General features: G+C 37.4%; 3 protein-coding genes across 3 annotated transcripts in view; 1 reads left to right on the top strand and 2 right to left on the bottom strand.

The window, feature by feature from the left end:
• Positions 1-973: 973 nt before the first annotated feature.
• LOC141435885 (uncharacterized) lies at positions 974-5,174 on the bottom strand. Its single transcript, XM_074098726.1, has 5 exons — positions 4,908-5,174; positions 4,268-4,374; positions 4,059-4,184; positions 2,744-2,870; positions 974-1,498 (listed from the first exon to the last, which is right to left on the bottom strand). Exons 1-5 carry the CDS (start codon positions 4,920-4,922, stop codon positions 1,421-1,423), a joined length of 453 nt encoding a protein of 150 aa, XP_073954827.1. The 5' UTR covers positions 4,923-5,174; the 3' UTR covers positions 974-1,420.
• A 330-nt stretch (positions 5,175-5,504) lies between these two features.
• Positions 5,505-13,394, top strand: Tpi (triose phosphate isomerase). The gene is made up of 6 exons (XM_074098717.1): positions 5,505-5,677; positions 5,854-5,980; positions 7,894-8,005; positions 9,481-9,590; positions 11,502-11,708; positions 12,910-13,394. Exons 2-6 carry the CDS (start codon positions 5,870-5,872, stop codon positions 13,114-13,116), a joined length of 747 nt encoding a protein of 248 aa, XP_073954818.1. The 5' UTR covers positions 5,505-5,677; positions 5,854-5,869; the 3' UTR covers positions 13,117-13,394.
• Positions 13,395-14,147: 753 nt separating this feature from the next.
• LOC141435870 (putative fatty acyl-CoA reductase CG5065) overlaps positions 14,148-27,217 on the bottom strand; it is a 36,887-nt gene continuing 23,817 nt past the window's right edge. The window contains exons 2-8 of the mRNA XM_074098709.1: positions 25,008-25,208; positions 24,458-24,766; positions 23,368-23,563; positions 20,926-21,124; positions 19,814-20,053; positions 17,676-17,933; positions 14,148-17,009 (exon numbers count right to left, since the gene is read on the bottom strand). Coding sequence (XP_073954810.1) covers positions 16,850-17,009; positions 17,676-17,933; positions 19,814-20,053; positions 20,926-21,124; positions 23,368-23,563; positions 24,458-24,766; positions 25,008-25,205 — 1,560 coding nt within the window. The 5' untranslated portion in view covers positions 25,206-25,208 and the 3' untranslated portion in view covers positions 14,148-16,849. The remainder of the gene's footprint in view (positions 17,010-17,675; positions 17,934-19,813; positions 20,054-20,925; positions 21,125-23,367; positions 23,564-24,457; positions 24,767-25,007; positions 25,209-27,217) is intronic.

The following is a 27,217-nucleotide window of genomic DNA, read 5'->3' on the forward strand; positions in this document are numbered from 1 at the left end:
TATTGAAAATATTCCGATACCTATATTGCAAGCCCTACTCGTGTTGTGCTGCGCGGGAACGAGAGCTCGAACGGAGCCGCTCCGCCAAAGAGCGTGCTGCATTCAGAATACCGCAACAAGTCAAAGTCAAAGTCAAATGAGTTTGTTGTTGTTTCTTTAAAAAAAATATGGCTCTGTCCATTGGAGGACAATTTTGCCAGTGTCTAGTAGTTTTTGCCGTTGTACGGTAAAAAATTCTAGAAAACGAAATATGAGAGGTAATGATGGATGAACGATGATCCAAAATGAGTTTAGTTGTCGGCTTTGCGCTGTCATCGTTTATCCGCCATTACCTCTCATATTTCTTTTTCTAGATTTTTTTACCGTACAACGATAAAACAAAACCTACTAGACACTGGCAAAATTGTCCTCCAATGGACAGAGCCATATTCACAGACTACTAAGAGATACTGCCATATTTTTCTAAAAATCTCTCTCAAAGTCAAAATATCTTTATTCAATTTAGGTTCTATTAAAAATGTACTCGGGTTCGATACAGTTGTATAAATAACTATATTAAAATTAGTAGCTGATTTATTAGACAAATAATTAATTTTGAAGGCAGAAGAAGCTGCGTTAATTACAACAAGATTACAACCCATTAAAAATGACGTTTTTAACAAACGTTGTTGACGTTTTTGATATTGTTACTACCTACGGATAACTCACGTCTTTAATAGAGTTTAGCTCGACATGTTTCGGATGGGTTACGTTACGTGAGTTATCCGTTACAATATCATTTAATATGAGTGAGTCTCGCGGTAGTTTTATGTTAATTTTTTATTATTTCATCTGCTATTTATTCAGAGTCCGCATCAATATGTACATGTAGGTACATTTATTTTTAAACAATAGATATTTTAAGTACATTAATATTGCTTTTTTGACACTTTGACAGTGTGGGTCACCATAGGATAAAAAATATTCCAATAACTTAAAATCTCAGGTCATTTAATCAATCACAAATATTAAATTCAATTATTTGGAAAATCAGTAGACAAATTACACAACATTGTTTAAGTAACACAATACGGTATTTGACAATTTTTTATTTATTTTATACTTTTCATAAATCAAAGTTTGTCAATGCGTAACCATTTTAAGCTACCGTTATATGCTTACATGTGTTATACTAGGCGTTTGAAATTCAAGATTAGGCAGAGAAAGAAATACTAGAATGTGATGTCAGAAGCAAGCAGCGCCATACATACTGCAGAAAAAAGCATTGTAGAAAAGACAAATACATAGATTTTTAAAAAATCACTATATCTGGCGGCTGTTTATCTTCATAAAATATTAGGATAAGGAAAATCCAGGATTTGGCAAATACCGCATTGTAAAAAGATCACACACTTAACCTACAATCAGTCTTGTTTCTTTTCTAGTACTCTGGCTCTGCGGATGAGTTGAGGTCTCTAACATCAATGCCAGTGTCATCTGCATTGTTCTGCACCAACTCCTGAAGTAAACGGGAAAATAAAAAGATTAGATTAGACCTACATTCTCTTTGTACGGGCTCTCACTATATCATCTACCACAAACCACCCAACTAAGCGTTTGGACATGGAAGAAGTAGAGACATATAGAATTGACCATCACATTAGCTACCTAATATCTTGTCTCACAGCCCATGTAATGTAATGATTTGATTTTAAGTTGATATGCCCACTCTACCACCACCACCACCTTAACAGCATTAAATCAGATCTCATCCAAAAATTGTTTTTTTTTTAAATGTTATAGTACAATCTGAGACCAAGAAAAATATTCATTTGCATATCTGTTAACGCATTCACTGCCATCAACGCACATATGCGTTTTCGGAATTTCGCCCAGTGCCGCTGTCATAATTATTCATACATTTTGAACGCACATGTGCGTCGGTGGCACCTCTGGAAGTCAGGTGGCAGTGAATGCGTTTTTTAAGGTCAAGTGGACCCACTTCCAGTAGTTGGATTGACTTGACTGACCATTGTTATAGAAAAATTGTTTGGATGGCAATTCAGGTACAGTCAACAAAAGAGCTTGTATTAAAAATTAAATTATTACAAAGTTTTATTCTGTCTGAGAATACAACACATTATTTATGGTCCCAAAGGAAGACCAGCGCCGTTTGCAAGACAGGCAAATTGCTGATTTGGGACCATTCCGTGGCATGCATAACTATTGTTTTTTTATTTATACTTCCCATTTTGTGATGAATAAGTAAATGTTTTATATAATAATATTTTCTTTTATTCAGGTATAACCCAATACATTGTAAATGTAAAACTACAATAAAAGAAAAGTAAAATAAAAAATAACACAGTAAAAATAAAATTCCTGTATAAATATATACAGGGTCCAGCTCGACATCCACATCCTGTCATGTGACGCTCCTATTTTCGGATCGATGCACGATAGCCCAATGTCTTTTAAATCCCTCATTGAGATCGTTTTTTTTCTTACATTCGATTTATGTAAACTTACAGCATCTGCGTGCCTTATAGTCACAGTAAACTGTTGCTGTGACTATAAGGCATGCAGATGCTTTACTGGTACACTCAGAAGTGTCAATTAAATGTAATAATTTGTTTTTATGTAATTTAACATAGTCCATATTTCATCCCAGGAAAGTGAGGGATAGAACCTCTGTTGCAAGCAACAGCTAGTAGATTAATGTATGTTTCTGAATGTGGCACTACTACCTTTGAATAGATCTTACTTTGAACACATCAACAAAGCTGTTGGCCTCGTCCAGTAAGGCTTGGTACTTGTTATTTTCTTCTGTCAAAGAATCATGCAACTTGTGCAGTCGTTCATTTTCATCTAAAGCTTCTGCCAAGGCTGCACTGAAACAGAATTAGGCTACAATGAGATATCCGATTTTTTTTTATTTACCCTATAGTTGGGCAAATTCCATTCATTGCTTCTTTTGAGAGCATGTTCTAGTAATTTTTAAGACTTTTACACATTCTGTCTAAACATCAAAAATAGGGTTGTACATTGTTTTACAGACATTTTTTCTCATATTATCATTTCATAGAATAATGAATATGCAGAACACTTACTTTGAAGGAATTTAAATCAATTGATTTTCAAGTATCTTTTTGAATGACATTATGATGGAAACTGTCATACTCTGTCGATAAAGCAGGTACAGATGTAGTCCGAGTGTGGTCCAAAATGATTTTCCACTGGGAAAACTCGTAATGCGACGGCACCCGAAGTGACAGACAATTATTGTATTAAATGAGTGACATCTGCGCATCATCTGCGTATTCATTAATATGGAACTTTATTATTCTGTCAAATGTCAATAACAAACCATTATACTGAGGCTGATTTCGAGAGCACGATAAATACGAACTTTTCCGATAAAGTATGAAGGAAAATCATTTTGCACTGTACCTTCTGCCGCCTAACTTTGCCTAAAAGTTCATTGCCACGACTAGTACCACAAAAACTATAAAGGTATAATTCCAATAATCCGGGAGTAACATAAAGACGTCGCATAAAAAGTGTATCTTAAAAATGCGTCAAAACTGAGTATTAAGTAATGAACTTTTAGGCAGATTTATATGGCGCGTAGTATACGTCTGTAGTTATAACTTATACTAAGCAAGCAAAAACAGACCTTAAGGTGGTCATTGAGCAACCCTTTCATTCTGTGACTGTACCTACATACAGTCTAGGGCATAAATATAAACATTCCCAAGACATCAAAAATATCTATACCTCCACCTATAAGCCACTAAAGGTTAATGTCTACATATGTATATTCAATGTTATAGCTGTATCCCTTTCGAACCCAGCCGTTACCATCATGTGGGTTAATTACATTTGAATTTGACATGGATTGTAAATAAGCTCCACTTTCATAACTCTTGCATTTGAATTTTGAACTTGACATGAATAGTACCTACATAAAGTCCATTGTCATTATTATTTTCATACTTGGCTGGGTTCGAAAGGAGTATAGATATGCCCTCAACTGTACATGCATAAATGTTAAATTACAATGTATTCCTTTAGTTTACCGTCTCTTCTCAGCTACGGTCTGCCAAAAATTCTCACTTGGAACATCGCTGGAGATATCTTCTTCAGTTATCCATGTGCTGTTTACTTGTGTTGCTTTAGATACCATCTTATTGGACTTATTTTCACTAAAAAGAGGATAGTTCATGTATATGCCTTATAACTGCTTTTATTGAACAAAGTGCATAAACTTATTTTTATTATCTCATACCAGGGAGGAAAATAATCTAAAAGATTCTTCTTAGTTTTTCCCGCAGCATCGTTAGGTTTGTTGTTACTCTGCGAGGCCCTTAGCCCCTTATTCAAATTACATAATTCCTGAAAAAAAAATTGGTACTGGGTTATGTTGACTGAGAAAATTAAATAAAATTACCTAAGCTAAGATTAGTAACTGTAAAACTAACTCCGTGCGCCAAAACCATTACTAATTTCAATCAATTCTGTCTGGGTAATGGGACCATGTAGGAGAGGATACTCATAATCCTGCGAAAAATTTGCAGTACCCGCAGGGTCGCCATTACTAGGGATATTTGGAAATAATTCCGATCCGCATTAGCGATCCTACTGTGTTAAAAATAAATACTTGTGATATACATAACATTTAATAATATTGTAAATCTGTTTAAAAAAAAATATATACCTCGTTGAGTTTCTTGCCGGATTCTTCTCAGCAGAGGTTTTTCCGAACCGGTGGTAGATTTTTTTTGACATTCATAAGTGCTTGTTATAGCCTAAATTGAATAAAGATATTTTGACTTTGACTGAATTCCACTGATTGTAAATAAAATCACCTGCCTTGTTAAATTAACGGGTGGCGGCAAATAGTGTTGAATTACTCATATCAAACTTACCTCTGATTTACTCATATTAACCCCAATAACCCCCGAACGACACGGTTTAAAATGTTCTTGATAATAATTTCAGCAAAATTCGCAACTCTCAAATTAAAAAATAACTAAATCAAAGTTAGTTATTCAAATATTCAACTGTTTTAATTCAAATCTGCCTGCTGTGCAGGGATAATGTTTTTGGCTTCTAGTTTAGGTATTTGCAATTTTTTTTAATTGAATACATCAATGTCAATGTTCGACTGCCATGCATGATCGTTGATTGGCCGTAAGTTAGAAATTTTAACCTTTTGAACACCACGTTATGGGAAAACATGTTTTAGTTCTTATTTTTAGCAAAAAAGCGTTGAAAATATTATCTTATTTATAATGTTAATTAAAATAAGAAAGAACTGATCAACGATCATTTTGAGATTGTAAGCTTTAGGGATGCCGCAAAGAATTGCGTGAAAATAAACGTTACGGAACGTATTTAATTTCTTCTTGCGCTCTTTCCTTTGGCTCTTTCCAATGTCACAAAGGTCACAACTGTCATTTAGCTGTAGGCTTGTTTTCTTAGTTGGTTATTTTTGACGTTTTATGCCATTGGATGAAATTGCACAAACGTTAAAAATCTACTAATCAAATGCTCTCATTTCGAAGTAACATTCCTCTGTTCTTCAATTCCGTCAAAGAAAACGGAGTAAAAGGTCATCTTCATCTTCACACTTTGTTTGTGCAACATCTACCACTGGAGAGCCGGATTTTGGTTGCATTTTCTTGAGCCCCGAAAAGTAAGTTATATTATACATTTTTTATTTTCAATTTAACGAGGGAGGGTTTGTTTGTCATGAAGTATCTTTGTCTTTATTTAAAACCTTGTTTAAAAAGTTTTTATCGCAGTCTTAATTTTGGGTGGCTAATATAACGGTTTATTATATCATATAAATAATAGCTTGTATCAATTTAGATCAAATTCAGTCAAGATGGGCCGCAAGTTCGTAGTTGGTGGTAACTGGAAGATGAATGGAGACAAGAATCAGATCAATGAGATCGTGAACAACCTCAAGAAAGGACCTCTGGACCCCAACGTGGAGGTAAATATTGCTCTGCACATTGTGTTTTATACATACAATAACGCATTGCCCAATGCTCTATTCATTGCAGTAATATTGAGATATTGCTACATACTCTAGGACTTTCGGCATAGTCCTTGTCAACTACCCTCATTTTACTTGCTAATCCTGACCCTCAAGCAGAAGTGTTTGCTTGCGCTGCTGTGTTAACCTTTGAAGAGTAAGACATTTGGTAAAATTACTGACACATGTCTGTCTGTCTGGCCTTCCGTCCGTCTGTCTGGGGGTGATTTTTTTTTTCTTATCCAACCCTATAGTGTGGGGTATTGTTGAATAGGTCTTTTAAAACCATTAGGGGTTTGCTTTAAAGTGCAAATTTTCATTAAAATCGAGCGTCCCCCCTTCTAAAATCTAAACTGGTGGGTGTAAAAATTTTAAAAAATTCAGGATGGTAGTATTTCTAACTTTCAAGGAAAACTATAACGGTTAAGTTTGCTTGAGAATTATTAGTAGTTTAAGAGTAAATAGCAGCCTAAGGTATAAAATACCTAAACTATGGAAGATTCCGTATAAAATGCGAAATCCTTAGAAACATATTACTTATTTTTTTCGTAATGGCTACGGAAGCCTATTTTGGGCGTGTCCGAAACGCTCTTGGCCGGTTTTTATTTCTGTTAACTTCAAGGAAACCGTCAATAGTTCAAATTAAATTAATTTATCCAAAACACTAGTGACCTAACTTTTACTGTTTAAAAGATTATCAAGAAATTAAATAAGCACAGTAAAACAGTGTAATGGTTCTTAACTTATGATGTTGAACTAGTGTTTTTAATTCTCTCATATCATCCCCGTAGAGTGAAATGTCACCAAGTCCTAATATGTCGAAATTGGCTTATTAATGACATCAATATTGCATTTTTTTACTGAAAATTTCAGCCTTTTTGTTATGTCAATAGGAGCCATAGATCCAATTTTGAAAAGTTAATAAAATCATTACTTTGTTTTTTTATGCATGAATTGAAGTGAGAATCAACTTAAAATACTTTTCACCATCCATTGATTAGTGTTAACTGACGGTTAAATGTGATGCCGTCTCCCACTTGTTTGTTTGCCATCCAGTCGAAAAAAAAAACTTAGTTACCTAACAATTGCAAAATTAGTTACAAAATATGAAAGCAAAAATTAACTAAGTATTTTGTTGAGTTTTCGACTCAGAGGAAGTAAATACGTTTTCGATCATCAAATTATGGTAATATGAGCTTTACATATCATGCAAATAGTCACTAACTCTAGTAGAAAAATCATCTTGGTTCATAAAAAAAGTAATTATCGCTAATAACTTGGAAAATTCAGCTTTTTGTTTTGATTTGGCAGTTGGAGCATATACCATGACATTATGTCATTGCAACAAGACCACAATTATGATAAATATCTCATGCCAAAAAACATTGATTTTTTCAATTTTCAAAACTAAACCTCTGTATCTCAAATCAGCAAAATACGACTTAGTGACTTTTCGCTCTGCGGGATGATATTCAGCATAAGAAGGTTAATAAAGTAAGTTTTTGAATTTTTAAATTTATTTGACCTTTAACAATGACTGAACTTACATAAAAAAATTCAAACAAAAAATGGCAAAAAAGTAATAAAAAGTAATAAAACATATTATATCGTATATTATAAAGTTTTCTAACTATTCCATATATTTTTAATAATAAAATTTGTTTATTTTACCACCCCGTGTGATGTCGGGTTAGAATTACACCTCTCCATTTCTTCCGTGGATGCCATTAAGAGGCTACTGAGGATATAGTTTAAGGTATACCGGAGGCAACACTATTGTACCGTCTTTGTCAAACTTAAAACCTAAACAACAACAATCAGTTTCGCAATTCTTTCTTTGTTATTGTATAATAATATATTTTAATTATTAGGTTGTAATTGGAGTGCCCGCCATCTATCTGGCCTATGTCAAGAGTATACTGCCGGACACTATCTCTGCATCTGCTCAGAACTGCTGGAAGTCTGCGAAGGGAGCATTTACTGGTATTTGCTCATTTAAATTAACTAGCTTTTGCCCGCGCCTTTTCTGCCAATAATTAATTTATCGCCATCCTGCAGAAACTATCCAATTTTTCGGGAACTAGTACCTTACATCTTTCCCAAGGTCTCGAAACTATCTCCACACCAAAGTTTTCGTAGAAAGTAGTCTAAGGAAACAACAGAACTGCTAGCATAATAATAATGACAATTTATTTTTTACACCTCTCCTGCCGAAAAGTAACTTTTCCTCCCTGACGAGAGGGAGCAAAGTGCAACTTTTCTGTTCAAGGCTTTTCAGGGGTGTTTTATTGCAAATGCCATTTTTTGAAGTTGATAATTGTAAAGCCACGCCATTTTCTGTGCTGGTTGTTCTATAATAATATTTAGATTGTTTTTTTTCAAGTTTCTTAATGCTCGGTGTGAAAAGTTGTATGAGCCACTCGGGAGCAAAATGGCATCGCTACGCTCAGGATTCTATTGTAGAAACCTTCGCTACTTTCTGGATTTAATGTACGCCCTCGACGTAAATACACCATTTTGCTCCTTTGTGACACAATAGCTATTTGTGTTCTACTTTAGAATCCCTCGCTACGTAATGAGCGATTACAAGTAATTTTGCTCTAGTGGCTCATACAACTTTTCACACCGAGCATGAAACTTGAAAAAAAAACTAAATATTTAGAACAACCAGCATAGAAAACGTGGCTTTACAATTATCAAGTTCAAAAGGCATTTGCAATAAAACACCCCTGAAAAGCCTTGAAAAGAAAAGTTGCGCTTTGCTCCCTCTCGTCAGGGAGGAAAAGTTACTTTTATGAAGGAGAGGTGTGAAAATAACTATTTTAAATCCCCATATCATATTTTTTGTATGAATTTCCACTTCGCTGATATATTTATCTTGATAAAATTAATGAGTAATATACAGTTACCAAATTATTTCCATATCTTAAAACATTCAAGCTCATAATATAATTCTTATTGTAAACAAGACATGTTTTCGTTTAATAAGATACCAGTGGCAGTAAAGGATAAATATTTCTAATGAAAAACAAATTATTGTTGTAACATATTGATTACTTAATAAAAATCGCTTTGCTCGCTCGGTTTGCGCGTTGTGGTTGCAATTGTACCTAACATTCATCCTCGCTTCGCTCGTCGTACCTAATTTTCCAGAACCTAAATTGACAGTAATGTGACCAATTACATTACTTACTGTGAAATCTCTTATAAGTTAAAAAATATTTGACCCCTTCCAGTGTAGGATGGTTATGTTTATGTATGTGGAACAAGAATTTAAAAAAAAATCGTTTTTCTCTTATTCTTGTCGGATAGTAAATTTTGGAGTATTTTTTGCATTACAATTTTATGTTCTCCATGCGCGCCTTAATTTTCTTAAAGTACCTGGCAAGATGTACCTAGCTACATAAAATATCTCATCCATCTTAGATTTTTTTTCATATTTATCTTTTATTTCTTAGGTGAAATCTCACCCGCTATGATCAAGGATGTTGGCTGTGAGTGGGTGATCCTGGGCCACTCAGAGAGGAGAGCAATCTTCGGCGAAAAGGATGACCTGGTGGCCGAAAAGGTATGGCCATGCTGAAATTAATTAAAATATACTGCACCTTACAGTTAGATACCATACAATATATCGAAATTAGGAGCAGCCTACATGCAGAAAGAAGGGTAGGTACACCGCTCTGAGGTATTAGTGCGTGTTGAGATGTTTATTACTTATTACATTATGGGAAGGCCGTTTGGGAAAAGGTTTCGGAAACGTTTTGGGGAAATTACATTTTAGCAAACATATTTTAAGATTGAACCTCGTAGATACTGACAGAACCCGAGCTCTCATTTCGACCGTGACGTAACTCTGTTGACAATTCTTAATCATTCTTTTAGTTCTTTTGTCTTAATATTTCACTTTGACATTGTCTGATTTCTTTGTCAAATGTTGTGTTTCACATTACTAACTTCAAGCTAACTTCCTACCGAACAACAGCTAAACTGATAGTGTCTTTTCCAACCTCGACATTGGCGGAATCATCGATAGTATCGATGGAGCTATACTTTCAAGAATACGGTATTTGACTATTTTGTGTATGTTTTATAAATTAAAACTACACTGCCTGTTATCGAATAGAAAAACAATTTTTTAGCTACCTTTACAAATAACAAAGTTATACAGGTTTGAAATTCAAGATTAGACTGAGAAAGACATACTGGCATGTGACGTCACACGCCAGTACCGTCATACTTGCTACATAGAGAAAAGCGTTTGAGAAAGAGACAGGTATATAGATTTTTAAAAAAATCACTATAAATCCAATTTTCAACCGATTTAAATTTTCTCTTCGCTAAACACTATCTGTATATTTATATTTTCATAATAATATTAAGATATGGCAAAATCAAGAGTTGTCAAATATCGTATTGAATTCAATTGAATCACTAACTTCATTGATGACAATGTTCCTATACAAAATTCCACCCCACTATTTTCACCCACTTAAAGAGATGAATTTCGGGATAAACGCTACCTTATGTTTTTCTTAAAGTCTAAACTATTTCCATACCAAATTTAATCTAAATCAGTTTGTAGGTTTAAACTAAACGCGAAGAGATAACAGACAGACAGATGGAGCTACTTTCGCATTTATAATATCACGAACTGTTACTTGCGGCTTTCCCTGTCTAAAGCCGAGTTAAGACTTGCAAAAAAAATCGTGCAAGTTGCATCACATTGAGGCGCTCGTACAAACTCGTTGGCTTTACGGCCTCGCAATGTAATGCAACTTGCACGATTTTTCTTGAAAGTCTAAACTCGGCTTAAGAATTCGTTTACCATTATCCCGCGAACTATGCTATTTTTCGGGATAAAAACTATCTGTTTTTCCAAGGGTCTCAAACTATATCCAAATCAAACTTCATCTAACTCGGTTCAGCGGTTTGAGCCTGAAGGCAAACCGACAGAAGGTAGACAGACAGAGTTACTTTCGTATTTATAAATATTACTAGTGTTTACCCGAGGCTTCGCACGCTTACATCATTAGATACAGCAGTTGAACTGAAATTCCGGGATTTTACTAAATTTTCGTTGGAATTCCCGAAAATTACATCGTGGTTTTCATTGACAGTGCATTAAAGCCCAGCGATTGTTATGGGATGGGATGAGATATTCCAGATGCTCAGCTATCTACATACCAAATTTCATTCAAATCCGTCCAGCCGTTTTAGCTTGAAAGAGTAACAAACATATGATGATGATGTCCTCCATGTCGTGTCCGACAAAGGCGAACCTTTAGGCTTGTTTATTATGTGCCCGAATATGGTTGGCAAAGCCAAACTTATCTTAAAGGTCCTATTACAGGGCGCGCAATGTAATTGACCACTATCATTATACCTAAGTGTAACAAACATACACACACACACACATACACAAACTTTCGCATTTATAATATTAGTAGGATTAGTAAGTAAGTAAGTATTTTGTTACCAGGTGGCTCACGCCTTGGAGTCTGGTCTGAAAGTGATCGCGTGCATAGGCGAGACTTTAGAGGAGAGGGAGGCGGGAAAGACCGAAGAGGTGGTCTTCAGGCAGACTAAGGCTTTGATCCCCGCCATCGGCAGCAACTGGGACAAGGTCGTGTTGGCCTACGAGCCCGTCTGGGCCATCGGCACTGGCAAGACTGCATCCCCGCAGCAGGTACAGTCTTTACTTTACTACTTAGCTTAACACCTTCCCTGCCTTGGCGTAATGCACTAGGGCCAAGGGGGCCATAGCTAGGGGCGGCGAAGCCAACTATTTTGTAGGTTTCATTTTCATGAATGATGTATATCGGCTTAAAAAACGGTCACGGTATGGAATCGCAGTGACGCATCGTATGCGCACCGTTTTTTTTGCATGTTTTCCACACCGCCGCTTAAAATACGCAAACGGTGCGGAATCGCAGTAACTTAGGTATACGATTGTATTTTCTATAAGTTTATATTCTTAAATAAATCAATATCATTATAATCTGGTTAGATATAAATGAATAAATAAAATAATATCATGGGACACTTGACACCAATCGACCTTTTTATTCCGTAGGTTCTAGCAAGTGTCGATCTCTATTTACTCGTAGGTCCATACTTAATGACACTGAATGAGGCTTTGACATTGATTGTTTGACAAAGAAATTCAATTAAAATTTGTCTTGTGTGTGAATTAAAGTGAAATTAAATGATTCATTATAAGTATCTACTTACTACTCGAGGAAACGGAATCACGTGCCAGGGTGGAACCTTTTCATAATCAATGTCTCTACGATTTCTTTGGCACAGGATGTCAGCATGACATTACTAGCAGCAAGATTCCACTCTGGTATGAGTGGTATGTGATTCAGTTTCCTCCACTGTACTTATATATTTTGTTGGGTGTGCCAAAGTTCGTATGCTTTTCGCAACTCATACTGTAATGTTTGTCCAATTATTGTTTGTCATAAATTTTTCCCCTCTGAAATCGTAATTTTTTTTGAAATTTTGAAATTGTCATCCTACAGTATACTGTAGGTTAGGTTAGGTTTGTTTTATATAAATTTGAAAAATTATTGGATTCAGAGAAAAAAGAAAAGAAAGATAGAAAATAATTTATTTATAACAGCAATGACACATTAAGGTTAGGAAAAATAACAATAAGAAGTGTTGCGTGTTGTGTTGTGTTGTTTAAAAAGAGTTATGATGACAAACGATACATTCTAACAAATATTACATTCTGACTTTCAATAAGTGTGTGAGCCGATATGGACCCTATTTTGTCATATGGCGTTCCTAGAATCAAACCTACCTAGATAATCAAATTTTAAGATACCTTCCATCATGAGCTCATGAAGCGTAGTAATTATAACTAATATTATTTACTATAGGCTCAAGAAGTCCACGCCGCCCTGCGCAACTGGTTAGCTACCAACGTTTCAGCGGAGGTGGCTGCCGCCGTCCGAATCCAATATGGCGGCTCGGTCACCTCAGCAAATGCCAAGGAACTGGCCGCGGCCGCGGACATAGATGGCTTCCTCGTCGGCGGAGCCAGTCTTAAGCCGGAGTTTGTCGATATCGTCAACGCTAAACAGTAAAAAGCTCAGCGACATGCGTCTAGTCACATAGCGACTGGTATCTGCACACGCGATATATTTATAAAACGTAGCTATAGGTGTCCATGTGTATGCTTTGCTCACGTTATCGTGTTGATATGTTATACTTTATTAAAGTTTTGTTTGTATGATTTTACGTAAGTCAGCGAATCATGATAAGGATGTACATGCTTGTTTGGTGCATTCATGTTTATTATTTTTTTCCATGCATGATATTATGTTGTTAAAATGTACTGAAATAAACTTGCTATTTTACCGTTTTTGGTTGTATAATTGTTTATCTAAACCACTTACTGCCAAACTTAGTTGTGGCATCGCAGTTTCTATTTAACTTTCTCTATCAATCTGCGGTTTCCGTTAAAATGTATTATATCCTGACGCCAGCATATCACTTGAATAACAGTAAAATATGAATGAGAGAGGATCGTCTTATTTCATAAACCTGCCAGTGTTTTAGTAATATTTTTACCCGACTGCCCAAAGGAGGGTTATGTTTTTCGAGCGTATGTATGTATGCTTTATGTGAGAGTATGGGAGATGCAAATTCATCTCCCATACTTTATGGTAATAAAGAAAGGAATCAGGAATATGCAAGTCGTACTGTATTTTAAATAATAATAATAAAATTCAATTAAAAACTAAATCAAGTAAAATTTTAGGGTAGTTGACAAAAGTAAATTAAAACATTTATTAGTAATAATTATTAGATAAATCATTATTTTTTTTCAGGATCTGATAACATCATTGTGAGGGTTCTATTCTATAAATACTTAATTTATACCAAATTTCATGCAATTTGGACCGTTACAACAGTTTTTAAAACTACTATAATTTATAAGGTGAGAATTACGTCGAAGAAATCTGCACCGTTAGTTTTTAGGTAGGTATGTATTTTTCCTAGCCTTGGCGTCTCGCTTGAAACTTTAGTTTTGTAGATTATCTATATTGGGTGCGGAGCTACTAATTAGGGGTTTCAATGTAACCAATCATGAAACATAAAATAAAAAACATGGTTAAATATGTGTTACTTTTTAATAATTATAAAAACGTGAACTTTAAAAAAAATTGTACTTAATAAAAATTATACTACTTACACTAAAATTAAGCAATCGCTTAGTAAACACAATCCTCCTGTCAAAATAATCTAATATGTCGATATAATGTATACTTATAACATTAAAAATATTCTTATTACGTATCATTCACATACAGGCCTTCCACCAAGTAGTTACCATGTACTTAATCCAAAACCGTAAAGCATATAACAACATTTTGTCTCTCGAATCAGTTTAGTGCGTAGGGTGACACTCTTTCCCGGCCCGGATAACAACGACATGGAAATGCCCTGTTTTTTGTGTATACGCCCATAGAAACTGACAGGAGCTTCTATGGGCGTGTACACGAAAAACAGGGTCGGTATTTCCATTCCGGTATTATCCGGGCCGGGAAAGAGTGTCACCCTAGTGCGTAAACTAAGCCTTTATCATACTCGCATTGAGCTTGCCATGCACGATCAGTCGACCTAAAAAAAGTATGCTACTTATCTTTCCCTTCAGCACGCACATATTGTTCAGCAACGAACACAACGGCTGTGTTTCCACTAGAGATGAGCTGAGCAAGGATAGGGAAATTAAGAGAAGTCTCTTCGTTCCATTCTCCATACAAACGTAGTCCCGGTCTCATTTGAAAACTAGGCAACAGAAATAGATGAAATTTTGTAAGTATGGACTAGACTTAATTATCTAGGCCTATAGTTTTTCAGATTTTCATATAAATGTGTAATATCAGAATTACAGGAGCTCAAAAGTCGCCAAAAAAGGATGTCAACTTTGCACGAGAATTACAGACTAATAAAGCATTTTTTCAAAAATCGAAAAACCACAGGCATAGAAAATATAATGAATATCTTGATTGTAAAATATCATTGATTACTGTGCTATACTTTTCGTATAATACTTATGAGGACAACGAAACCCAAAATTCAACCGCCCAAATCTTGAAAAGCCTACAGCTATCTCGATATAATTTACGGACGTTGTTGCGGAAGGCATGGGGGGGACGGCTGCGAGCGCTTATGTCACGAGCTATAAAGACAGCAATATCCCAAACGAATACCTAACGCAGCCGCGGCAGGGAAACTTCTCTTAAGCGTTTCTATTGGATCATGACAAATACATTTCTCGCAACACATACTCGCACATCTCTGGTGGAAACGCTGCTTACACGCCGAACTCGACTAACCAACCTACAGCCGAAAATCGTGGGCTGTTCAAAAATAAGCAGTAGCGGCTTTGGGGTAGGGCGCGGTGGGGCGACCGCCCAGGGCGCCAGAAGCCTATACCTTCTAGGGAATTCCCAAAAGTTGGGGTCGCCGTGGAAATCTCGCCCAGGGCGCTGGAAGTGCTAAAACCGGCACTGGCCTTGATGATTGAAGTTTTGTATTGTTGATGATTGACTAGGAAATGCTTAGGTACTTTAAGAACCCAGCATCAGGCGGGGGATTAGGACGAGATTTTATTTCAGATTTCTCGTTTAGATGCTGTGTCACACTACCAATTGAACCGTGGAGGGTAGAAGAAGTAGAGGTTAAGAACTCATAAGGGAGAACAGTTACAAAAGTGTCCAGCTGTAAGCAGTAAAAACCAGTTCCAAGTCTAAACTTTCATAAAATTTTATTATTAAAAGTAGTTTTAATTTTTTTTGGCTTTAAAAAGTCTCAGATTTCAACTCGCAAGCATAATATTGCGTATATCTAACTAAAACCAAATAAATTTAGTAGCGGCATTATATATGTTTAATAATCAACAGAAATAATATATATTTTTTATTTCACCAACCAACTTTAACCTCTACCATTCATATTATAGAACTAGTAAAATGAGGAATAGAAATGACACCCAAACTAAAAGCGCGAGCCGCCTACATAAGGCTAAAAAGCTAAAATGTAGGTATAACTATGTACGAATATATACAAAAATGTAGCTCACACTACAACTTATTTACATGGCTATTACTTTCCCAAAAATGGAGTATTTCTGAGATATGGTTTAAATGGCGAGTAACGCAATGTGAAAAGAATGAAAACACAAAAAGTGACATCGGTCTCGGGAGGCAATGCACCTGATATCATTTTTGTTCTTATTATTAATAGTTGCACTATGCAATATGCAATATGTTGACTATCCTCCTCGTATATGCCGCAGAGGAAACTTTGAGGTATGAGGTAGCTTATAATACCTATAAAACCATAACCACTATTAAACGACAAACCGAAACGTTTGAAAATAGGTAATAAAATAAACATTGTCGTTGAAGTTCAGATAGGTCATACTTATAGTAAAAAAGTAGGTAAATATTTTGGAGGTAGGTAGGTACTTTTGGCATTCTACTTTCATTTTACAAAAGTATACTTTAGGCCATTGCTTTCAATTGAAACCAGCAAGGCCGGATTTACAAGTCTGGTGGCCCGGAGCCACCAAAGATGGGAAAAGCATGCGGAATTGTTGCCGACCTGTCGAAATTTGGATTTTTTTATTGTAATGCAGGGGCCTCTCCCTTATGGCGGTTCCGCCGCTAAAGGCGGATACCCTTTCTTAAATCCGGCCCTGCAATCGTACAAAGTACGCGTTTAGATTTTAGGGACTCATTCTATAACGCTCATAATCCGTGCTTGGAGGCATTGGCCTAAAGTGTAGCTATCTACGAAAATATAATTTTATTTTTCATTAAATACTGCAGCCCCCAAGAAGGGCACATGCTTGACGACTGGCTCGCCGTAGGAGAATACATCGCGAACTGGTTTGAACCACGAGGCAATGAATGAAAGAACCAGGCACCAGAACAGGATCTTAAGAGTCAAGTCCAACACGAATAGGCTGAAAAAAAAAACACTTTTAATCATATCATAAATCATAACGCCGTGTGCTACGTTTTGCGAAAGATTAATGCTATTTTACATACTTTATTTTTAAATTTCTCTCGTATACCTATTTGTTGTGTTGTTTGCTTCAAATCTAGAAAGTTCATTCTGATGCACTTATAAATGACTATTATCTAATTTTCAATTATTTAATTTAAATTCAAAGTCTCACCTTGTATTGCTTTCCCAAACGTATAATGTAATAAATAAATAAATATCACGGGACAATTCACACCAATTGACCTAGTCCCAAAGTAAGCTTAGCAATTATAATAGATAGATACATATTTAAATACATATTAAACACCCAAGACCCGAGAACAAACATTCGTATTTTTCATACAAATATCTGCCCCGACGCGGGAATCGAACTCGGGACCTCAAGCTTCGTAGTCAGGTTCTCTAACCACTAGGCCATCTGGTCGGCGTAAAGTCGTAATGGCACATCAATCTCATTAAAATTGCAAATTATAAAAAATAAAAACTATTTAAGTAGGTATTTAGGTGGCAAAACGGCGTGACCCCGTTGCGTTACCATCCCCAACGTCGCATTGGAATATGACTTTTTTCGACCACAAACGAGCTGAAGTGCTATATATGACAATTAAAATGAGATACTTACAAGTTGTGGTAAGACCTATTGAGGGTCATTTTCCTGGGGTCTTCCTTCAAGCAATACAGTCGGCCACCTTCCACAGCAGTGTGCATGTATGCGGTTTTATCCAAATGCGCCACTTGGGTCATGTAGAGATCTTGCTCCTCTTTACATAGTTGGTTATGTATTGCGTTGTAGTTCGGACACGGGAAGGACCATTCGCGCATGGTGAAGTATTGCAGGACATCCAGACCTTGGTTGATTCTCTCTTGTATCCTCAACATGCTGTAAACAAGAAAATGAAAACATTTCTTTACTCCGAAGTTCGGGATTAAACTTTGTATCGTGCTGTTTCGCTTACACTATTAATGTGTGAGTGGGAGGAACGTTATCTTTGTAAAACACACGGACTGGCTATTATGTTAGAGCTAATCTATCGTCTCGTAGAACGTCTACGGCAAGCTTTATTTAGGACCCGTTGTTTGATCAATAGTTGATAATGAAAAAAAAAAAGAAGTTTATTGGTTTAATTAAATAAAAACATTGTTAGAATAGAACACGCGTGTTGGGGCGCGGTTGAGGTGTCCGCGTCCTTTTAAGAAAAACAATGCTTGTGTCAGGGGCCCTGCTCTTCCACAAGGTATGATGGATATTAAAACCAAGTATAAAATTAAAGTAATCTTAATGTAAGATTAGCGCACAGAGGATCTAATAAACACAAGTGTGTATTAGTATTTATTTAATCGTATGGCATTTTATAAATATAGGCATTAGAGCAAAACACTTAAACTACTAAGCCACGCGACTGCAGCAGGCGTTAGTGCATCCAAGTCTTCGGCGCGTCCAGGATAGGAGTGTAAGGGGCAGCGCATGATGATGTGTTCCATTGTCTGTTCCTCTTCCCCGCACTCAACAGAGTGGAGACCCCCCTCACCCCCACTTGTGTAGGTGATAGTTGCAGCGGCCGTGCCCAGTTCTCAGCCTGTTAAGGCGGCACCAAAGATTTCGGGGAAGGTCGAATCCCGTTGGTTTGGCGGCCGGATCAATGTTCCGAGCACTTCTTCCTGCTGTGTCCACAGCCCATTGTTTTTTCCAGCTATCCACTAGGTCAAACTTGTCAAGGCTTTGAGCTGCGATACACGGGGGGTCTCGAGACTTCAACCGCTGCGGGGGCGGATGGAAAAATTCATCGTGAGCCGGCATCGCTGGGTTACTAGTGATTTTTGCGGCTTCCTTTTTTAGGGCCTGGCTTCGGCGGAGTGACGGCGGAGTGTGTATTAGTGTATAGTAGTTAAAGATCATCATCATCATGTCAGCCGAAAGACGTCCACTGCTGGACATAGGCCTCCCCCAACGCTCTCCACTCAGACAGGTCTTGTGCTTTCCGCATCCAACGCGATCCCGCGATCTTAACCAGGTCGTCGCTCCATCTTGTTGGAAGCCTACCGACAGCTCGTCTCCCGGTCCGCGGACGCCATTCGTGAACCTTCTGACCCATCGACCATCAGTCCTGCGAGCAATGTGCCCCGCCCACGGCAGTTCAGTTTCGCAATTCATCGGGCTAAAGATACTCATAGTCAAATTTCCTTTGAAATGCATTAACTATTGTTATATTTGCCATACCTACATTTTAACTATTAGTTTTTTTTAACTACATACTGATCAAACCACTTTTCGCGTGCATTCATCTCATTTAGGACTATTTTGGTCAATTCAATTCACTGAGATAGAGAAATTTCCACTCGACGAGAAAATTAAAGCGATGTACAGTCAAGTGCAAAGATATCGACACGGCCAAAGTTAGAAAAATATGTATACACGACTTTATGCACTTAACATTAAGGTCGTGTATATATATTTTTGTAGCTTTGGCCGTGTCGATATCTTTGCACTTGACTGTTGGTAGGTATAAAATTAGTAGCACCAATAAGCGTGCATAAATATCTGATACGACTCTATTTCTAGGCCGGGTAGGGCGTATCAGATATTTTTACACGCTCCGCTGTGCAGCTGACTGTATTCCTAGTGCCATTCACGAAGACGCGTGATTTTGTCAAAATTAGTCGATAATGACATTGTTAATAAGAACCACGGAACGCGTCACCGTGGATGACTCTACCAATACTATAACAACCAATGAAATGCTGCTAAGTATAAAAACTTACATTCGTTTTTGTCCGCATATCAGCAGCAGAAAATCGATGAAATACGCAGGCACCATATGGTACAGCACACGTTTGATTTCGTGAGCCACGTAGTTGGTGGTGATGTCTCCATTAGGATACCACAAGGGCCAGGCGAGCGGGTACTTGCGTGCATATACTTTTGCGATCTCCAACACATCGCCCCAAGTTGTTGGACTCTGATCTCCAATGTTCAAGTTATAAATTGGTATCAATTCCGGCCTGAAATCAAAAACAATGCAATATTAGGTATTCGCATTTAACGTCGTTGTCTTACCCAACATATGGTTCCCATTTTTAGGGTTTCGTAGCCAAAATGGCAAAACCGAAACCCTTTTAGTTTCGCCATGTCTGTCTGTCTGTCTGTTCGTCCGCGGCTTTGTTCAGGGACTATCAATGCTAGAAAGCTGTAATTTTGCACGGATATATATGTAAACTAGGTTGACAAAATGGTACAATAAAAATATATTTTTTTTTTAATTTTTTTTTTCTCCTCCAACCCTATGGTGTGGGGTATCGTTGGAGAGGTCTTTTAAAACCATTAAGGGGTTGCTAAAACGATTTTTCGATTCAGTGATTTGTTTGAAAAATATTAAACTTTAAGTAAAGTTCAAATTTTCATTAAAATCGAGCGTCCCCCCTTCTAAAATCTAAACCAGTGGGTGGAAAAATTTGAAAAAATTCAGGATGGTAGTAGGTAGGTAAGTATATCAAACTTACAAGGAAAACTAAACCGGTTAAGTTTTCTTGACAATTATTAGTAGTTTATGAGTAAATAGGAGTCTAAGGTACCTAAACGTGGAATATTCCGTACAAAATACGAAATCCTTACAAAAATATTACTTCATTTTTTTCGTAATGGCTACGGAACCTTGGATGGTTTTTTATAGATAAACTTTTATTTATTTAGGTACCAATCTCATAAAATCTAGTACCAAATAAAACTTAATTTAATAATGTATTTATCATTAACAATTAATAAGTATGCTATTTTAAAGACTCCGTATTTTTGCTGTTTTACCCTAGCAGCCCCATTTTATACGCCCTTCCCTTTCTCACATAAGAGAACAATGTTAGGTAGCTACTTTACTTACTTAGTCGTCTTCGAGCCCTCAATCATGGCAAGAGCGATGATAGCGTTGATAGCGATGTCCACCGGGATGACTTGGGCGTGCAGGGAGCCATCGCACAGCATGGTCCTGATGACTCCTTTGCCAGCAGCTAACATGAGGCCCACTGGGCCGTTCAGGTTGTCCACCCAGCCGGGAACAGGGTCAACGTAGGAAGGGCATACTGATGACAAAGGAGAGCAAGCGTAGCGTCATTTTTTCTGTTCTTTTTTATTCAAAACTGACCAATGATGATTTCTTAGCATAACAGAAAGTTAGCACATTTTAGTACTCGTAGAGTAAGCTGAGGCCATAGCTATTGTTCAACACGCTAGCAATAAACTTCTAGACAAATTACTATTGTGGCTTAAGGATGTATGTATATTGTGTGTACTTTATTATTTATCCTTCATAATAGTATGAAAGATGATAAGGAGGATAAGAGAGGATAAGGAGTGGAATGCCCTGCCTGCGTTAAGCCGAGTTTAGACTTGCAAGAAATATCGTGCAAGTTACATTACATTGTGAGGCGGTAAAGTCTACGAGTTTGTAGTGGTCAATCGAGCGCCGCAATGTAATGCAACTTGCACGATTTTTCTTGCAAATCTAAACTCGGCTTTATAATCTAGCCTTCTTCAAATCTAGGGTGAATGGCCATTTATTGGGCAAGGCGTGATTGTGGTCAAACGCTGGTCTATATATACAAAAATGTTAATGTGAATTTGTTTGTTTGCTTAGGTATTCCGTTTTCAAGCCTATTGAACCGATTGGTATGAATTTTGCATTTATGACATCAGAAGACTAGAATAAAAATGGTACCTTTTATCCCGTACCCCCCATGGGTGTACCCCCATTACTCCCAGATCATGAGTTTCAATTTCAATCATATGCAAGCAAAGTCGCGCAACAGTTAATGTTATAATTTCCCTAATTTCCCTGTCTATTTATTAAGCCGTAGAAAAAATTATACTGCACTTTTATGCCGGAAATTATAGTAAGCTTCTATGATTTTTGCAGAAGGTGAACGACCCCGTCAAATAGGTGAAACGTGTCAAATGACTTTCGCCTAAAAAACTGTTGGATCGTTGAGTACATTTTGATTGGCCCCAGTTACATATCAGCTACCACGCTGCCTACCTATAATTAAGGTATTGCGTAAGTTTCCGGTTTGTTGAATAGAATTTAGAGAGCTTGAGATATTTTGTTCTACGATCTTATTCGATACACATCACTTCCCGATAGCTGAACTGTAACCGATGACGATTATACATAATCGGTAAAGCAGATAGAGATGTTTTTACCCGACTGCGAAGGAGGGTTATTTATAGGCTGTACAGTCGAGAAACGTATCAGTGTGAGATCTTTTCATAATCAAATTCAATTCAAATTTGTATATGCATGCGATGTCAACATGACATTAGGCAAGTTCATAAACTTGTGAGGAAACATTTTATCAAAAATATCTGAACACGCTTCTACGCCGTTAACAATAGAGTCTTGCTCACAAGTTTATGAACTCCACTGTACAAAAGATCTACCCTGGTACGTTATTCAGTTTCCTTGACTGTACCTACTATTTCCAGGACTTTTTTTGTAGAGAATTTCTTGGTTTGCAGTGAGTGAACGTCGTAGTTAATATGTACAAGATTATAAAAAACTAGCTGTAGCCCGCGACTCCGTCCGCGTTGAATTAGTTTATCGGTATCCTGCGAGAACTATGCCATTTTCCGGGATTAAAACTATGCTATGTAAAACTATCTGTATACCGAATTTCATCTAAATCGATTCAGTAGCTCCAGAGATTACCCCCTACTACCTCACAAACTCTACCTCTTTATCTTACTCTTTATATTACCTAGTAAATAGTACGAGTATAGATTTACAGAATATATTTGAGCTAGGGTTGGGTCAGATTGGCTAAACGCCCCTGTAAAGTTTTTGCCAGACAACCCATAGCAAAAAAAGATACTGTCTGTATGTCATAGTTTCTAATACGTAATCTCGAAATATCATGCTACCGAATGTTCATCGAAATACTTATGGCCGAAATATGTTCAATTTACAAAACGTAATCTAAAATTATATGGTTTCGATCAGTGGTGTATTGAAATTTTATTAGCTCGACTGAAGTAGGTAATATAAGAAGTAGTAAGAAATATTAGCTAGACCTAAATACTTGTGACCGAAATATGTACAATCGACAAAACGTATAATCTAGAATTATATGGTTTCGATCAGTATTGTTGTTTATTGTAAAGTTTTCGATTTGACGATTTTGTTTCTACGCTTTTCGACCCAGCGAATATTCGATCCAGTAACAGTCGAGCCAATGAACATTCGATTGCACGATAAGTACTCCTAGAGTACGTATTTGAAACTATGATTTCAGTCGGTTAAAAAGCATTCCTTAATGTGCCGAATTCTTACCGATGCTAGGCCGCGCGATGGCCGTGGGCATATGTGCGTAGGCGTCATTGACCAAGTTTTCGGCGAGCCGCTTGGAATAAGTGTAACTGTTGGGGTGCTGGCTTAGCAGTGATTTCGTCAGCAGAACTAGCTGTTTATCGTCCAGCCAGTCGCATAGCCGGATGACGTCTTGGGGATCTGCAGGTGGGCAGTGGAACTAGAGAGACCACATAAAGATTTATTAGAAACTAGTGTCTGATAAAACAGAGGCCGTATTGCCTAAGGCATCGTCCTAATAGAACGCGATGCGCGATCATCGTGCGAACTAAGCGATGCGACAATCGCGTGTGCGCGCGATCAAACATTATTGAACTCGAATAGGTGTCCTAACTGACAATCGCGCTTAACTTTTCTGACGCTCACGTGACGGTCTCAACCAAATGACAGATTTCACATACAAAAACTGTCATTTGTTTGCGATCGCGAGCGCCAGAAACGTTAGGCGATACGGCCTCTGGTCTGGCAGTTAAATTTAAATTTCAGAACGGAAACTACATCTTGGTCTTCATCTAAGTTGTATGATGAAATATGAAACTGCATTATAGTTTTCATATCTCTGTAATCAGAGATCCCATAGATCCCATAGATTCATGGATACCATGGGAATTTTCAGATAAAAGGTAGCCCATTTGTCCAGGTTAGTGCAAATCTGCTTATGATTTGCGCTTAGGTACGTGAAGATTTGCAAGGGGTGATTGTTTAACTTCCTTAAACAATGTTATCATGATAAAACAATGAATAAGCAAATAAATGAATAAACTTATCATATTATTTTCCTGAACAAAACAATTAACGTATCAGCTCACGATCACATGGGGTTTTGTTTTATTTTAACGAATTTGGAGTAAAAATTGGAAAATGGGTAAATTTGATCAGAGACGCGGATTATTTAATTCTAGTTACGCGGATTTGCACTAACCCCGACAGTATATAAATACTTACTTGGCCGGCAAACCCCCTACTTCCCGGCCTCTACAGTAATGTACTATTTGCGAACTATCAAAATGAGGTATCAGAATATAAACTCAAAAATGCACTGAAGCGGACCAACCTTTTCTTCCAAAACTTTGTAGTCAGGGTAACAAAAAGCTGTCGAAAGGTGGACAAAGATAGCCAGATTTTTTAATCTCTTGGCGACATTCAGCGCCCTTTGGGTTCCAGTTGTGTTCATAACGATACACTCTTTGAGTGGCGCCTCAAGTCTTAACGTGGCAGCGAAGTGGAAAACGACGGATACTTCATCAACCAGCATATCCATGTCCTTGCTGGATATACCAAGGTCCTCGAAGAGTACGTCTCCTTGAATGGGAATGACTTTCTTACAGTCATTTGGGCGCAAGCTTTTCAGCCTGTCAAACACCTGTAACAATAATTAAAGTTTAAAAGTTTTTTTTTGTTTAAGTACCTACCTACTTAGTTGTTGTTGCCCGTTCGTCTGTCAAGGTCCTTTTTCTCAAAAACGCGTGGATGTTCATATCAAGCTGATATTAATATCACACACACACACACACACGCACGTACTCACAAACTTTCGCCTTTATAATATTAGTAGGATTAGAATTCTGTAGTACTGAGCCAAAATTAGCACCATAATTTCTTACCGGCGATCTTTGAATCTCTTCCATGCGCTGTTTCACAGATTTACCCTTCTTCGACCTCATTACTACGTAAATGTTGCCGATGTCAGGGATGGTGTACAGGAGCTTCTCAATGAGGACCTTGCCCATGAAACCCGTGCCGCCGGTCACTAGGACGCTCCTGCCCTTGTAGAAATCTCGGATAGTGGGTTTTGAAGCCATTTTCTGAAAAAATAAAAAAAAATATTGTACAAGGATCTGGATAGGTGCAATCAGGCTCGTATACCTAAAGAGGTTCGGCCTTAAGTTGGGTCCACCTTTGTATCATTTTGACGATCACGATCACGCGTATCGTATCCAGCTCGCGTATCCTAAGTATGGACGCTCACTTTGGGCACAGAGTACCACTAGCATCGTCGCGTGAAAAAATGCGTCCATACTAACCGTAGCGTAACAGCGTATCGTATCAGTACCCTTAGTGTAAGTTTTCGGTTACAAAATACGTCTCGATCGCGTTCGCGTTAAAATCTCAATTTGTATGGAAACACGAACATCGCAAACGATCCGCTAGGCGCTGTTCGTGTTTGCATACAAATTGAGATTTTAACGCGAACGCGATCGAGACGTATTTTGTAACCGAAAACTTACACTAAGGGCACAGAACGCCGTGTCATTAAATGTGGACGCTATCCGTATCCCCTTTGATGATCCATGGAAGAGAAACCGTCTCGAAAGGATTCGCGGCGTATCGCGTATCAAATCATAACTTCGTATCGTGATACAGTAAAAAAAAAAACGTCCGTACTTACCGATCTTGATACGCCTATTCGATCGCGAGTGTGCGGGGTATATAATATACGCGTATCAACATCGATTCCGAGTGATCAGAGGGCCTATTCCGAAGGTCGAAAATCGAAGTTCGTATCGTACCGTCCCTCTCACTTGGGGTTATAGGGGGAAAACGAGTTACGGATGTGTTTTTAAAACCTTTTTTTTTTTTACTGCGTCCCGTCTAATAGTTACCTACAGCATAGGTACGCCAATTAAATGTCTTAGCAAAGTTTAATAATGGCCGTTTTACTGTCCGTTCGATTTTCGACTTATAATTTACTTATAACTACGCAGTTAGATTATAGACGGTGAAGCGCAACTACCTACTAAGTACTCGTAAATAAGTACAACTTAAGAGTTTACAGTTAGAAATGAAGTAGAATTACTGACTAGCAAAACGGATCCTGCAAGTTCATTTTGATCCACTTCAAGCGGTCCGATTGACTTTAAATTTGATACCTACGTACGAGTATGTGTTTGAATAACAAAATGCAAGTTATCCCAAGTGGAAGTACTTCGACAGCTCTACTTTTGTAAGCCGACCGATCGGTACGCTACGAGAAGAGACGCGTGCACTTTACCTACTTTGTGAAGTAATCTACCCACAGTGCGTAAAGTAATAACGACCATGCTTTTGGCGTGTAGAGCGTTTTATATCCCAACTAAATGCGCCGAGCACGCAAGCTAATCACGTGCATACTAACGCTATTTTGATGATTTTTATGTAATTGCCTTGGGACAAGCAAGTAAGATTGCCGTCGTGATTTTGACAGCCTTCGGCTGGTAACCTTGGGGAGACGACGTAAAGCCTACTAGCTTTCTTGTTTTATGTTACGATATTAAGGTTTCTATGAGATGACGTCTTTAGGTGGGTCAATATTCAGCGTCTTATAATATGTCAGGGTTTCTCAAACTTATGGCTCCACTACCCCTGTTAAAGTTTCTAGACGACAGCGAACGCCTACCTCCCCCCCAAAGAAAGTAATAAAATAGACTGTTGGAGAAACTAAGTTTATTTTTATTTCAATCATCATTATAATATAATGTATATTATTTATTTCAATAAAATTTAACAAATATAGGTAAGAATCATCTTGCCAACGAAAATACAAACTGAAACAAACAACAACAAATAAGTAACAAATTTGGAGTTGAAATAAAAAATACAAAAAGACTCCAAAAACCAATCTTAATCATCTTGCCAGTCTTGCAGCCACCATCACGTAAACCTTGTCGCGAACCCCTAGGGGTTCGCGTACCCCACTTTGAGAAACCCTGTAATATGTGAAATAGATTATGTTATCGTACGTTTCTTTCCCGAATCAACGTTGCCATTTTTTCGCCTCTTAATGGTTTTCAAGATATCTTCGAACAATATCTGCATCGTCTTTTTTTAAGAAATT

Source organism: Choristoneura fumiferana, chromosome Z, assembly GCF_025370935.1.
Source record: "Choristoneura fumiferana chromosome Z, NRCan_CFum_1, whole genome shotgun sequence".
Classification (NCBI taxonomy): domain Eukaryota; kingdom Metazoa; phylum Arthropoda; class Insecta; order Lepidoptera; family Tortricidae; genus Choristoneura; species Choristoneura fumiferana.